The sequence below is a fragment of the Astatotilapia calliptera genome, chromosome 7 (genome assembly GCF_964374335.1).
Source record: "Astatotilapia calliptera chromosome 7, fAstCal68.1, whole genome shotgun sequence".
Classification (NCBI taxonomy): domain Eukaryota; kingdom Metazoa; phylum Chordata; class Actinopteri; order Cichliformes; family Cichlidae; genus Astatotilapia; species Astatotilapia calliptera.
Window position 1 is genome coordinate 3,847,978 of NC_137428.1, and position 15,704 is coordinate 3,863,681.

The following is a 15,704-nucleotide window of genomic DNA, read 5'->3' on the forward strand; positions in this document are numbered from 1 at the left end:
CCATTTCAGTCCAGCCCCCAACATCCTAAAAACAAACAAATAACCCCTCAGAAGTTGTAACTTCAGGGGGGCACAAAAGGAGAAGCACATATATATTAATAAACCAGACAACACTGTGGCAATAAATAAGAGGGCAGCTTTGGAAATGACTGTCTCACAACTGTGAAAAGATGAACCTACTGGAAGGAAAACATGAGCTGTGAAAGGACTGCTGGTTTGCAGAGAATTTTCAAAATAAGAGCATGGGGACTGTCCACAAGAGAAAATTTGATTTTGCTGTTACAGATGAATTTTTTTTAATTTAACTAGACTGCAAAATATCCTCCTTGGCAGGCCTTCAGCTTTTTGTGCATCATGCTTCAATTCCATTGTTGAGTATATGGCGTCTCTGACCTGCTAAGGAAAAACGTTACGCGTCGCAGCTTCAGTCACAGGAACATCAGTTTGCTTGGAGGCTGTTGTAGAGTCTCAACCAAACTTAGTATATTCAACCAAAACACAGAAAATGTCCAAAGAATTGAAGTTTGAAGGAAGATGTGCTCATCAGTTCATACTTACATGGCAGTGGGCCTGAATGATGGGATCACAAGCTCTCATCAGCAGCGCCTCAATCTGAATATCCTGCAGACGGAAATCACAAACTCAAAATGACTTCAGCCAGTTCAGGTTTACCTGCTTTTATCAGAGTGGGACGGCTCAAACTCACTATTTCAGTCCAAATGTCTGCGTACTGTACTGAGAAGTTAATTATCAGGTTGATGCCCCACCTGCTGCCTGCCAGTAATTCAGTGCAAATAATACAACTTTTCAGACAACTGGAAACTGGTTTGTAAACACCTATAAAAAAGGGCCAAGTCTTTTTTTTAATCATCCTTAATCATCTTTAACTACATACAGAAAATTTATGCAAAACTCATTTCAAGCCCTTACTTCCTTTGATTTTAATACCTTTAATGCCTCAAAGGAACCTTGGAAACATCAGTTGTCTCATGTTTGTGCCTAATGTTTTGCACGTTGCACGCTTTAAAGAAACTGCAGTGTGCGGAGACAAGCTAACCTCTGACTCCAGCTCGGTCAGGTTTCCCACCACCTCCTTGCAGTCAGCAACCAGGTCGTCCAGGTGGTCCTGCAGGCACTCCAGCTCCTGCCCGGCGTCCGTTTTCTCGCTGCACCACTTTCCCAGGTCAGTCATGCAGCGCCTCTGCAGCTCAGGGTCCAGCTTCACATCCAGCGCCCTCTGGTGGAGAATCCTCTGCACCTCCACCTTGCAGTCCCGGGAGAGCTGCAGGAGGACGACGATGACGACATCGTCATCAAATTACCCACCAAAGTATCGGCTGCTGTTAATCACGGACACTGTAAAATGATACTCCACCCAAGATTTTCAGTGTGTCTGTCCTTCACATTTAATCCTCAAAAGCCTTTAGATTTGTACATTTAATTCAGTATTAACAGATAAAATGTGAGTGTGATATTGACATTAAACGTTAATACTTTTGTGGCACTTGTTTTTCGCCATTTATTTCTCATTAACAAAGACGACAATGGCGGAGAGCAGCATTGCCTTTCTACTAATCAAGTCTTCATTATCAGCGTTGCACTGTATACAGGTCTTTGCGATTTTTGAGCTCTTTAAAAAGCTATTAATGATTTTGTCACACTGTATTTCTCCAGTCTGTACTTGTAATGCAGCTGCACATTCCCAGGTTACTAAAATGCATTGATATTAATGACCGCTGGAGCACAGACACCTGCTCAAGGTGTGTGAAACTTCCCATATAGGCCAAAACATTTTTTGCAGCAGGCTGTAAACATGTTTACAACATGTTTAGTCTATGGGGACCGACTCTACACTCAAGCCTCAAGTGGACATTCCAGGTACTGCAGCGTTTTACAACTTCCTGGTTTTCATGGACGTTTCTTCCTGTCAAAAGGGAATTCTTCCTCCCCACCACTGCCAGATGCTACACAGAGGATAATTAGATTAGCAAGGTTCTCTCTGTAACATCATAGGGTGTTTAACTAATTTCACACAACTTGTTACAAGCCTCAGCAGGACTGGAAAAAACACATTTTGGGTGGAGTATCACCTTAAACACAGCCAGCGTTTCCTACACTGCTTGTTTAAATCAAAGGCTTAATTTTGCTGCAGCTGAATCATCAGCATCACCAAGTTTTCCGTAAGTGGATTGTCATATTGATTCTTCACTTCAGGGTTCAGCAGCTCACTTCAGCAATTAAAAGCCAGCTCCCACATGCACTGAGAGTGGGTGGGAATTATCCAACACAATCACTTCTCCTCTACAAACCACCAGTAATCATCCAAGATGCGATTCTGTGAGCAGCATCATGAGATCAGCAGCAGTAAGAGGTACTCACCATCGAACCATGGTTTTCCGCTTCAGACTCCCCACTGGGGAACTACGAGAGCATTCTGTGGTCAGAGACTTCCTGTATATATTTGGCACCTTACATTTACCTCTTCACACATGCAAGTTGTTGTCAGTTCAGGCTTAAAGCAACTTTGTGTGTTTATATTAAATAAAGATTAAAGTCACTTCATCTGAATTCGTCACAGCTGTCTTCACCTCCTTCAAACTGCAAACATTTCCAGTATTTTTCACATTTGGCAGAAATTCATCAGACTAAACAAGGGTTTAACTTCTGTATCTGCACTTTTAGGCTGAGCCTACAGATAAGTCACAACCTTGAGAACAAAAACAGAAACAACTGTGCAGACACAGAAAACTTAAAGCAAGGAACATTTAAATGACCTTTTATTTAAAAAGCCTAAACTGTAGAAAAATGCACTTTTTTAACTAATTTGAATTCAGAGGCCTTTCAAGCCACTGAGAGTATACAAAACGTTCCCCCTGTAAATCGCTTATTTGGCATAAAAATGTCCAAATTAGTCCAAAAAACTGCAGTGGTCATTTGAAAACAAAATGTACACTGTACTAATTGCAATACTGTAAGCAGTCACACAATTAAGGCAACACTTCACTGAGCCACAGTGCACAGTCTCTTTATAAAATTAGTCTACTTTCCTAATGTAAATAGAGCTCCTATGGCTGCATGAATGCCCTATAAGCCAGGTTTTTGTGCTTTACAGTTACCTCTCCTGAAACAAACTGTTCTATTAACAAATCTAAAACAGCACTTGGAGATCTCCAAGTGCTGTAACCTTCACATTTAATCATTAGATTAAATCAACGGCAGAGACTCACCCTTCGTCCCTGCTCCAGAGAGCGGTAGGCGTGGCGGTACAGGCATGAGAAAATGGCACCAGGTGGCATCAACTCGCTGGTCTCATTCCAGCCGTGAGTGTGGCAGAGTCGGGATGCATCGGACTGACATTTCTTGTACAGGATCGGATCCAACCTAAGCAGCGACACAGGATGTAACAGGCAGATTAATACCTGCAGCTGTCTCTTTGGGACTAAAGCACAGACAGAATAAAAGATAGACGAAGATCCTGGCTCTGAAACGTAAAACCAATGCAGAACTGTCTTAAACCTACTTTAAAAAAAAAAAAAAAAAACACCAGGGGGGCGGTGCTTGTGGTTGTAAAAATCCTTCCAGTCCCACAGACATCTATGAGAAAAACCACCCCGTCTAAATGCCTCCCTAAGTTCAGGTTCACTTCAGATCCTCACTTGTCAACTTTCACTTCAAAGCAGATGGCAACAGCAAAACTCTCAAGGCTTCCAATCAGCACTTTACTAACAAGTGTTTTTATACCATCTATGGTCGCAGTATTAAATGGAGGCAATCAACTAACCAAGAATACTTTTACAGCAGCCTTGTTAAAAAGCAATACAACTAAAATGATCAATTACCAAATACCAATAAACTGATATACTAAATTGAAGATGATCATCTGAACCTCATTAATGTCGAAAACAGACTTTCTTCAGCCTGTCGGCAGGACTTACTTCCAGTCTCTGGCGATGAAGTACTGCAGCTCCAGCAGTCTGTGCTCGCAGTCCTCCACCATCTTCTCAGTGTACAGATGTTCCATGAGACACGACAGGATCCTGCAGGATCAGGAAACACAAACGCATTCACATCTCAGCCACACGGCGCAGCAGCCATAAGACCTTGAACGGTCGGTTCTTCTTCAGGTTTTTATCCACATGATCATACAGAAGGTGGGATCATTGCACTTTCTATTGTGTCAAATTTTAGGATTTCTATTTGCTGGATCCCTCTCCCTCCACGAGGACTCACATGGGGTCGCCGCTGCGGATGTGTTTGCATGCGGTCTGGATGACGGACTCACAGGCCTCATTAAGCGCCCGATCGATGCGGTAGTCGGCCCCGGGGTCGGCTTCCTGGATCAACGTTTGCAGCTGTGGACGGAAAAAATATCATAATAAAATCAAAAAGTGAGCGCAAGACATTACACGACATTCTGGGACATGTAGGAATATGGCTGTGGGACGGTCAAACAGTTGTGTTCATGCAGGTAAATCTGTACAGTGATATCTATGTAAATGTTTCTGTAACCATACAGTGAATATTATAAATGCCATCTCACCGCCTTCTGACAGCTGGGATCGATGGCGCCCATGTCTCCTCGGCCGACCCTCATTAGGCAGTGCAGCGTTCGTCCTTTGCGGTGCAGACCGGAGCAGTGACTCTCAATCTCACTGCGACAGTGCAGCACGATCTCAGGACTCAGAGAGAAATCCTCCATCAGCATCCGCCTGTAATCCATCATCTCACCCTGACACTCGCCGCTGACCACACGACCTGAAAAACACACACACACTGTAGCTGTGGTATCTCGTTTAAGCACAAAATATTCAAACACATTTCACAAAAACAACTCGAGGAACCAACCTGGAAACTGACTTCTGAGGTTAAATGAAACTAACCTTCTACCCTCACACAAACTCGACAGTTTTACTTTGTCTGCCTCAGACTAGTCTTCAGCAAAATAAACAGGAGCGGGTTCGTAGTGGAGAAACAGAGCAATGACTGACATGTAATTGAGCTCTCAGTGGCCTCTGAGTGCCACACAAACAAAAAGGGACATTAATTAGTTGCTGGAGCCAAGAGCGACAGATAAAGGTCTGCTCACCTCGATGGACGGCTGACTCCAGACACAGCAGAAGGTAGGACAGGCGAGCTTCCCTCGCTCGGGGCATGCTGGTGTCCACGTTGCAGTGGTACTTCCTCAGGTCCGACTTGCAGGCTTTGGCCAGCGAGTAGCTGACCTTGTAGTCCTGAGCAATCAGTTTCTGTCTGGTGGTCAGCGCCTCGCGGCACTGATGACACACAACATACACAGACACTTATTACACAACTGAATGCTCAACGAGTCTGATTTTTAATCTGCAGGAAGGCCGTATCCATCACAATTTGTACACTTCATTGTTCTGTAACCATCATCACTATAAGACTTTTTCCCCATCACCAGGAGATGGAAAAGGTTCATTTTAAGTATTTTGTAGAGGAAAAAAAAATCTCTATAAATAAAATGTGGACACAGTAAATGGCACTCACCCTCTCAGACATGGAATCCTCAAACTTGTGATTGAAGAGGCATTTGTAAACTCTTCCTTCCCCAGCCAGAGTCTGGAAAAAAAAAAAAAAAAGGAAAAAGTTCATCAACTTTCAAATTCAGTCATTTTAAGGTGCTTTACTAATGTTAGGTAACAACTACAACTTCTCTTTATCCCATGTGACACAGAAGGCAGCAACTAACCAACCAACTATAGGCTTTACCAAAAAACAGAAAGACTGAAGGTTAATCTTAAAAAGTAGAGCAGCTGAATCCAAACTGGGAGCTGGGTTCGGAGCACACAGGCCTGAAAGCTGAAGGCTCTACCTCACATTCTAATTTTAAATCTCCCAGGAACCACAAACGAGCCTGCAGTCAGAGATAACTATGACGTCTTTAACGTGAACTTTCAATTCAGTTCAGGAGTCAGTGAAAAGAAACCAACGTGGGAAAACCGCAATCTTTCTTTATAGTTTATCACTTTGGATCCACTGAAGAACTTTTTTTTGAGCGAGTAACAAATGAATAATGTCTTCCATTATAATATTTAATAATGTAGTTGGGTAGTTTATACTGTCAGGTACTGTTAGTTCATTTTAATTTGAATGTTCACAAAGTAATTTCTCCCTCACGGTTTAAAGGTTTGTCTTCTAACTTTCAAAGTAAATAAAAACATCTGGATTTTTCTGATCGTTAACTTCTCGTGCTAACGTCATATAGTCTCGGCTAATCTGCACATTCAGAGAAACACATTTTAGCTCATCTTGAAACAAAGGGACGTTAATTTGAGAAGACCCTAGTTGGATGGTACTTCAGCTTACAAATAATACAAATTTAGCAGTTTTTTTTTTTTTTTTTTTTTTTTTAAATAGGATATAGAATATTTAAAAAAAAAAAAAAAAGGTAGATCGGGAGAAGAGAACGTTAGAAAGTGTTTCCAGAATGTGACATTTAAGAGTATTACTGATCAATTTAAAATAATTGAATAAAAGAATCCTCTGAGCTCTAGAATAAAGGATTCTTACGTTTTCACAGAAGCGTTCTCTGTCGTCTCTGCAGGAGAAGTAGAGGTAGCGGTCCAGGTGGAAGTCGTCGGAGGAGAGCTCGGCGACTCTCATGATGGCCTTTTTACATTCCTCCCTGATGACGTGCGCCCCCGCCTGGTCCTCGACTTCACGAACCAAACCTTTTTCCAAACAGGCGATCACCTCGCCCTGAGAGTGGACGTCCTGTGAGGAGGGCAAAGGTACCACAGTTACTACTGCCGGTGTGGCTCAGCTCCGGTACGACAAGGATTCGTTTCCAGACAGCAGCTATTTTAACATTATTACTTCATTAGTCCAGCAGATATCTACACTTTTTCCAGCTTTGTGCCCCAATATCATGAATTATTACAAGTGCAGCAGTTTCCTGCCTGTGAGGAACAGAAACTCACAATGGAACTTAAAGAAATGCATTGTGGGTAAAGGCTCATATCAGTCAGTGGGAAAGGTGGGTGGTCAAAACAAGTTGGTGCATTTGAAACGTCTCCTTTATACTTATTCAAAGTTGACTGGAGTTGGTGTAAACTGAATTGAACAGCACCAGTTTATTTTTATTTATTCTATCTATTATGTAATGTGTCAAAGAGAACATGCACATTGGGTCATGCAGTTCTCAATGACACACACCAACCTCATCTCCTTTGTCAGTTCTACAGATAAGCCAAGAAATGATATCAACAAGCTATCTACAAGAAGCCGGGCCGCTTCGTATAGTGAGATATCACCAAATACAGAGGTCAGCTGCAGAAAATAAATAAATTAAACACAGTTTCAGCGACCTTTTGTGCTTCTGCTCTTGGAAAACATTTGTTCTTTGTCAGCTAAATGCTCAGGAGGCTCAGGGTTTGCTTTCCCGTCCAAATCCACATAAACACCTCATCTATAAAACAATGGCTTTACTCGCTACTGCACGCGCTCCTTTTCCTCAGTTTTTGTTTCCTCCTTTGTCTTTTAAGCCTGTGAGATCAAGGACTAGATAAGAGTCCAGATGGGCTTTATCTTTTTATATTCAGGAATCTAGGAGAGTGCAAACAGTCGTTTCATCTCAACCATCTAGTTTTAACAACAGGTGGAAGACAAATTTCTGATTAATTTCACAAAGTAGAGAGCTGAAGCTTGATTTTAAAGTTTAACATCAAGTTAAAGCTGAGTTAATAACACATTTTCTCATTTTGAGAATCAGTTCATAAACAATCCTGCCTCGTGTCGTTTCAGTGTGCGAGAAGTTAAAGCGCCAACATGGTCTGTCCGATTTCCACTCAGAGCCACTGTGACAAATTTCTGATAATGAAACTAAAAGCACTCCCGCCCACAGATAAATCATCCTCTCTGAGCTCTAATCGTGCCAGCGTGATAATAAGTGTGTGTCTGAGGAGCTTATGGAGCTCTGCGGCAGGGAAACACGTTCAGTGGAAGATTGATTCGCTCTGCTCGCTGACAAGCTGCTACAAACTCCTCTTCTCTCATTTGAGCTCAGTCCACTTTGAGTTTTATCTGCTCTCCGACCAAAATCCAGCAGGTCAGTAAGAATATGAGCAGCACTATAAACAATCTTCGATGTACAGCTACGGCGTAGTTAGATCTCATGTCATCTTCTCTGACACATCGACACACCTCCAGAGAGGCCGCCATTTTTAAACCTCTGCTGTAAACCTGCAACAACTGTGAGATTTCCATTTGAAACATTCATCAAGTCGTGCACCACAAATTCACCCTCCAGCATCAGAAACACATCCTGAGGCATCTGGGAGCGCTCATTCAGCACAAACTACTTCAACTGTGGTGTGTGCAGCAGTCCATTTGGTGCTGCAGTTTCTTTGGACACATCAACATAAGATTCCTGACAACCAGCTATAGTTTCTCCTGCAAGATCTTGTCTAATTCAACCAAATTTATAACAGTTAGGGCTTCGATTTATATGAACCTGCGACTAGAGCTCGCGTCAATATTTTAACTTTTTTGTATTGTATTGAATGTTTTCAATAATTGTCACGATATAGGTTCACATTAGTATCCTAAGCAAGCACCTGTTGGGTACAAACTGAAAAAACAAGTTGAAATAAACATTAAAAACTAATAACATTCATTTTTAACAGCTCATACAAATGAAATGCATGATTTCCCCCCGCCCCCCCCAAAAAAACAACAACAAACATGGCAGATTATTGGTTCGTAGGTATTGACTCAAGTTAATGGGCAATATAACAATGTGCAGAACATTACTGACTACAATCTCATCTCCATCTCCTAAAAAAAATAGAAGAAAAATAAAGTAGAGAATTATCTAATCAAGCAAATGTTCTGAATACAAACCCATTATTTATACATCTAACAACATGAGTGTAAATAAGAGCCAAAAACAACGAGTCAGCGACACAGATGTTACTCCACCAATAACCAAGCAGCACTAGTCAAACACAACAAGCTTCTTTCTCTGAAGTCCGACATCCCTTCTCCTCACCTTCTCTCCGGTGCTGATGCTGCCACATTTCAGCGTGTTGATGTCATCGCGACACTTGCCCATGAAGCCGCAGATCAGCCGGTAGTCACTGAAAACAATGGTGGTCATCTTGGTGATGTACTGGTTGCACTGGTAGTCGGTGATGTTGCCACGGTGATCTACAAGGCAGGAAACCAGGTAACCTTTCCCCAGCTCCTCCGCGGCACATTCTTTAATCTGAATGGAGAAAAGCGAAGGCGACACTTCGGTGAGAGCTGAAACATAAACCTGCCTTTAAAAGCACCTCGTGTCACCTGTCCAGAACAACGAGGTCTGAACACTTCTGATTAACTCAGCTTTATTTTTATACTTGAATGTACCAATGTCCTTTTTCCTACAAAAATCTAGAAATTGTGATTTTCATTGAAAAAAATAAATACATTTTTAAAAGTTCTCCATTTGTATCTGTGCGCTTTTCTTCGTGCTACCTGGTACTGCACTCCAATCGTTTCTAGATTTGGACCTTTTACTGTAATTCATGCTAAAGGTTTACATTGGTGAGGGTCGTGAACAGATTTTGCCCTTCCATAGGAAAACCACCGGGACTGAAAAGAAATATCTGTAAGCAGTTTTTCCTCAGTGCTGTGTGACAACTTTTCAATGGCAGAAAAATGTGTTTGTCCCTCTGCAGCCATTAATTAAAACTAAATAAATAAAATCCAATTAACCACTCATATTTTCCAACATGCCCATCACTTCCAGATCAGGAACCAGCTGAAATTTTATGATCTATGATTTTGTCCCAAAGCACAGAGACCAACAAACACAAAACTACTGCGATGGCAATGAAAGCATTGAACACGAGCAGACGATGAAAGGAGGAAGAAAAAAAAAAAAAAATGGATTCACACATTTGCTTTCGTTTGAGTCCACCGATTGGCTGAACTCATCGAGTGACGCCTCGTTCACGAAAATAAAAAAACTGCCATTTTTGAAACCCGGCAACACACCGTGCTCCCCGAGTCTGACGGAAAGCCACAGACCGAGCAGCAGGGATATCGTCAACGTCCACCTATGTTGTAGCGTTCGTGTCACATACTAATTACATCATAGGACGCTCGGCAGCGTTGCCATGACGACCACTCACATTACGTGTTACTCAATTGTAAGTGAAAACCTGCCGATCCGAGTAGGTACTAATCTGGAAAAGCGGCTTTAACCCTTTAAGACCTACCATAGAACCAAGTCTGCCAGAACTTATCTTTATATTTTTACATGCTGTGGAGCCATTTGTGGGAGCATTTCAAGTTGCAATACATCAATACAACCGTTATAGCCCAAATTTTAAGAATATGTATGCATTAAGTCCATAGAAACTACATAAAGTGCAAAAAAAGGGCAATAAAGTACAAAAAATTGAAAATCGTTTTTGGTTTTTTACCATATATTTCTAGTTAGAGAAATTTAAGAGGTTTATCCCTCAAAACTGTAAATACAAAAAAGTTGCACAAAATAGTTTCCAACAACAGGAAATTTACTTTGATGGTCTTCATAGTTTTATTTTTGAGATACACCAATTTTTATATACTGCAGGAAAAACGAAAATAAATATTATAATGCAAATTTGCAAAAAAAAAAAAAAAACAGCATATGCATCAAAATAAACTATTTCCAGCAGTGCAATATGAGTTCTAAACATCCCAGAAACTATTCAGAAAAGCATAAAGTCAAACATACCTTTTAAAAACACCAGTATAGGCTTATAATGCCCCGAAGGTTAAAAAAAAAAAAAAACCTACATTTTCCGCGAAAATGACATCACTTCCAGTTTCTGGCAAGTAATGGCGGAAATGCGATAGATCGCGCTGACGTCTATTCCAACGTAGGAAGTGTTATGAACAGCTGATCGGATCGGCAAAGCGTGTTTCTGGAATATTATATTTTTGTTGCTGCAAGTGCTTTTTATGCAGTTTTTGCAAAGCCATATGTGGAAGGAAACCGTGACCGAGGACAAGCTGATGCCATAAGATGTAAGTACAACTCCTCCGGTTTCATATGCAAAAAAATTATTGCGCTAGCTTACGTGGTTCCAGTTCTACAAGGATTTAAAAATAGTAACGCAAAACAGAGCGTGCCCGCTCCGACCGGTTTTAAAGGGTTAATGACTTAACTGGTCAATAAAGGTTACACTGACTAACTCCACCACCTTGTAGTATTACACATAAGTACCGACCAGCCCCGGCCCCGATTCCTCTGACATCTCTTCGACATTTTGGACATAAAAACTGGCTGCAGTTTCTTAACATTGTGCTGACAGCTCTAGTTCCTGATTTTAAAGTCTACTCCAAAATCACAGCAGTCTTAAAACTTCTAAATTTGCCAGTTTATCTGATGTTCTTTTAACCGTTTGGAGGCTTGAATGAAGACCATCAAGTTGAGCTGCAGAGATTTGTTTTTAGCGACTGACCTCAGAGATGGTCGTCTTGCAGACCTCCACCGCTACAGACTCAAACTTTGGGTCTGTGGTCAGGTTCAGCTTATAGTTCCACAGCAGCTGGGGGAGAGAAGATACGAGGTATGACAATTACACCAATAAGGACAGAGTGGAGAAAAAACCCAAGAAAGAAAAACAGGACAAATAAAAAATAAAAACAACATTTTAACATGTCAATCATTTTATATTATAAAGTCTTTCTGTTATTTAATGTGACAGACATTCATTAATGAGACAAACTTCTGGATAGCGGGGGGAAAAAAAAAAAGCAGTAGTACCGATGTTGGCTATCGGTTGTTTATATGAATCATTACAAAACTTGTGCATACTTTTAGTGGAAAATCATTGCGTCATAAAATTATAAGACATCATAGTGCATGCTAGGAGGTGGAGTGTGAGGGTAGAGAGAGAAGAAAAAAAAACCCCACACACTTACATGGTTGCAATCTGTAGCGATTTCAGAGTCCTGAAAGAGGAAGAGAAAAAAAAAAGTTTAGCTTCTTCAGAAAGTTTAATTATTGGGTCTGAATATTTGAGACTAAACAGAGAGGACACCTAATTACTGAAATTTTGCAATCTATAACATCCCATAATCCACTGCAGTCTTGTGTGTTGTGGGATGGTGCGTTCAGGCATTCAGCTTCTTGCTTCAGTGCGGTCACCGAGGCATTTTCCTGCAGCTCTGCTTTGACCCGAGATGACCCCTCCCCCGACTTCCTGCCCCCACCCTCGACCAGAGGAAAACTCACTGTGTGGGTCTGTGAAATAACAGCTCTGCAGATGACCAAAGACTTTCTGACCATTTACCACATGGTAGCCACAGTCAGCTAGGAATAAACTGCCAGTGTGTTTGTGTGCTCTTTTTACAACGTATTTTACACACTGGTGTGACAATGCTCTTCACAAAAACAGTGCAGTGTGAAGAGGGGGAGGGGGAGACTGTACACGATAGTACCGTTGAGTTTTAAAGAGCACTGGGAGGACTCCGTTTGTAAATGGGAACCAGACTGACGCAGAACAGCAGGACGAGAAAAACAAGCAGCATCTACAAACTGACACCAATTAAAAAAAGCTAAGTGAGAGCGATGTCCCCCCCTCTCTTTCACATCGCAGAGTTCAGTCCCCAGAGAGGGGAAAGATGGATGAGGCTACGGTGACATCACCCGCTGCTTTCTGGAGGCTCATTTCGGACGGCTGAGATGAGCATTATCGCCAGCGCAGGGTTAATGCTCGTCTCGTGAGGAGGAAAATGACTGTGAAACCGCGCTGGTTACTGCCTTGTCAGCCATGCTGTTAGCCATTTATCACAGTGTTTGCCCTTAAAATACATGTTTTAAAGAAGCCCACACATGCCACTTTTCTACTTTGTATTTTTTTGGTAAATCAGATTGGGGATACAGGGAATGATATGTGGCGATCCTAAATACCACATTACTTTGGACGTCTGACCTCTTCTTCAAGGTCAAATAAGGTCAAACTTTCGCAAAATGTCTTATCTTTAAAACTATGCTTAACCCTTTTTTTTTTTTTTTTTTTTTTTTGAACCCGTCAGCGGGCTCATTTCACAAACCCTTTTTAAACGACTGTACCTCTGTTACCCTCTCTGGTAGAGACAAAATTAAATTGGTTTTCAGAAGGAAGTGAAAATGAGCTTTTCGGGGATACTCGGCGTATCACAGTAACGCAAACCATTCACAACGTACTGCAGTCTGAACACAGGCCGAAAAATCCCCTCTGCCGAGATGTGCGGTTCACATAAAGGGTTCGAGTTAAACTGCCGTTGTATTGTCAGCATTTAGGAAATGACTGTGATATATGACAAAACCAAATATCACATTACAGTTTGCATCCAAATATGTCACATCTGATCTCTGATCTCACTTTTACATTTCATATCTGCCTTTGTTTCATGTTAAACCCAAAACCTGCTCCATCTTTAAATAAAGTATTACCAAGATCAAAGTCTCAAAATGCTACTGTTCTCATTTTTACAGCACTAAAGTTTTTAAAGGAAAAAAGAAAACAAAATGAATATATACAAAATTAAAGTAAATATTGCCCAGAGAGTACATGATTTTCTTTAAATCTATATCCATTTTTGTTTTGGACACAACAGAACGATGTAAGAGCTTACAGTTCTTGTTGTCAGATCATAATAGTGAAAGCACACGCAAGAAATTAGCTTTACAAGCAGCTGAGTTTAATTTATCTATATGTTATGAATGCTGCCAAACTAGAAAGAAAAGAAAATAGTTTAGTTTAATATTTCTCGTCTTTGGAGCTGCTCAGTCATCCAGGTCGTGGCAGTCTTGTGAAGTCACCCTGAAGCAGTCCAGCTGCCTTCTTTTTTGAGCCCTTAAGACTTCAATATTTCTCCCACTTCCTGACCATCAGTGCTTTGTTGGAAAGTTGAGTGTGTCAACATACAGCAGTACAAAGCTGGGTGGAGAAACCTGGAGGGAGTTGGACAGCCTGACGCCACATCAAACACTGCTGGACTTTTGTTTTTCCACTTTTCCCCCTCCATTTCTAGCCTACAGGGAAAAAAACCCTCATTTGCACACGCTCAGTCCAAAGGTGGAGTGAACAGCTAAGTATCCCATCACACTGTTGCAGAACAAAATGTGAGTCATGTGGACATCTGCGCGGCTTTATCTCAGGATCTGATCGCTTCAAAAAGCCAAACTGTTCACATGCAGCTGACCTGAATCCCGATTGTTCCACGAATCCATCTCTGAGTTTGCAGACTCGCTGAACACGCATTACAACTGTGATCTAACACCAGAGTAAATAAACCCTCTCACTCCTCAGACACACCCATTCACATATTTGAGATGTTCAGCCTTTTTGTTTGCCAGCTTTAAGGCTCCGCTCGCCAAATGTGAACAATTTGCTAAAGCTGCCTTCCCATTTAACAGCTGCAGCTAAATTAAACTTAATCAGCTCTCCTCCTTTGTCTTGGGGAAGCTGGTGTGAGGCTGAGCTATAATTGGAAACGGGTGAGAGGAAAAGATAGGAGAAAAATGACATCATGTGAGAGAAAAGGAGAATCCGGAGGGGGGACATGGCCATTTCTGACACCTTCTCAGTTATTTAGCTTAAAATATAGACAACAGGGGAGGGGAGGAAAGTAGTCTGTTTACTGGAAACAAGAAAAAATTAATGTTTAACTAAAACTCAACACATTTGCATACACTCCTGAGAGAAAACAAGAATCAGCAAAAGCAGGCTGTGCGTGAAGAAAGCGCAGCAGGAGGAAGTGTTACAAATGAAACCCTTCAGTGGACATGAGCCAACCAAGAAGAAAAGCAAACAGATCGAAACAGTCAGCCTGAGCAAACAAGGAACTGCATCCTGTAAGCTGTGTGTGGTGGATTTTTATTGGCCAGTTAAAGATTAACCAGTGCAAACAACCACTTTAAAGCTTTAGCTTCTTCTCTCACATTTTTAAAATGGCTATCTGCAGAGGATGTGCACTCTTGTTTTTGTCTAGACCAAACAGGCAGTCGGAGAGTATTTGGGCCAGGAGTGTGACTGATGTGTGCGTTACCACTACCTCCAATTTCACACACTGACACCTCATCACACAGTGAGGAGCTTTAAAAAACAGGAAATTGCACCTATTAAAATTTCCTTTGTCATGCTTCAGCCATAACTGTTGAACAATTAGTTTTCTAAATTATATTCCAAAAGCCAGAATAACACCACAGTATTTACACAAAACTTGGTTCTTTTGCATTTATTTCGAGGACACATCTAAAACCTGCAGGACACCGACCCTCGAGGCCTGGAGTTGGCCACCCCCGGTTTACAGCTATCTATAAAACACGATGCAGACTCTAAGCAATACCATCAGGAACGCTTGCGATTGGTCACAGCTACATTTTTAAACATCACAATGATCCCAAACACACTGTCAATGGAGTATACCTGGATAAAATTGCAAAGTGGAACAGTCATGGATTGGCCTTCCCAGAGCCTGGACCTCAACAATATTAAAGCACTGTGTGGGATCATTTTGACAGAGAACAGAACAAAAGCCAGCATCCAAAAAAAAAAAAAAAAAAAGCTTTGGATGTCCTTTAAGAAGCCTGGAGAAGTATTCATAAACACTGCTTAAAGAACAGGAAACTTTAGCCTCATGTGACTTCAAACTTTTTATCCAAATAGTCATTCTAGTGTTGACAGGAGGTGACTGCCATTATTTCATGCTAAGCA

General features: G+C 41.4%; 1 protein-coding gene across 4 annotated transcripts in view; it reads right to left on the reverse strand.

Moving 5' to 3' along the window:
• LOC113025114 (Golgi apparatus protein 1-like) overlaps positions 1 to 15,704 on the reverse strand; it is a 37,161-nt gene that overhangs the window by 11,205 nt on the left and 10,252 nt on the right. For 3 of the 4 annotated variants that reach the window (XM_026172548.2, XM_026172546.2, XM_026172544.2), the window contains exons 2-14: positions 11,923 to 11,952; positions 11,460 to 11,546; positions 9,014 to 9,229; positions 6,535 to 6,738; positions 5,512 to 5,583; positions 5,087 to 5,273; positions 4,541 to 4,755; positions 4,231 to 4,352; positions 3,936 to 4,037; positions 3,228 to 3,381; positions 2,380 to 2,421; positions 1,058 to 1,282; positions 559 to 621 (exon numbers count right to left, since the gene is read on the reverse strand). In XM_026172548.2, coding sequence (XP_026028333.1) covers positions 559 to 621; positions 1,058 to 1,282; positions 2,380 to 2,421; positions 3,228 to 3,381; positions 3,936 to 4,037; positions 4,231 to 4,352; positions 4,541 to 4,755; positions 5,087 to 5,273; positions 5,512 to 5,583; positions 6,535 to 6,738; positions 9,014 to 9,229; positions 11,460 to 11,546; positions 11,923 to 11,952 — 1,719 coding nt within the window. The remainder of the gene's footprint in view (positions 1 to 558; positions 622 to 1,057; positions 1,283 to 2,379; positions 2,422 to 3,227; positions 3,382 to 3,935; positions 4,038 to 4,230; positions 4,353 to 4,540; positions 4,756 to 5,086; positions 5,274 to 5,511; positions 5,584 to 6,534; positions 6,739 to 9,013; positions 9,230 to 11,459; positions 11,547 to 11,922; positions 11,953 to 15,704) is intronic. The other variant, XM_026172547.2, reaches the window with a different exon arrangement.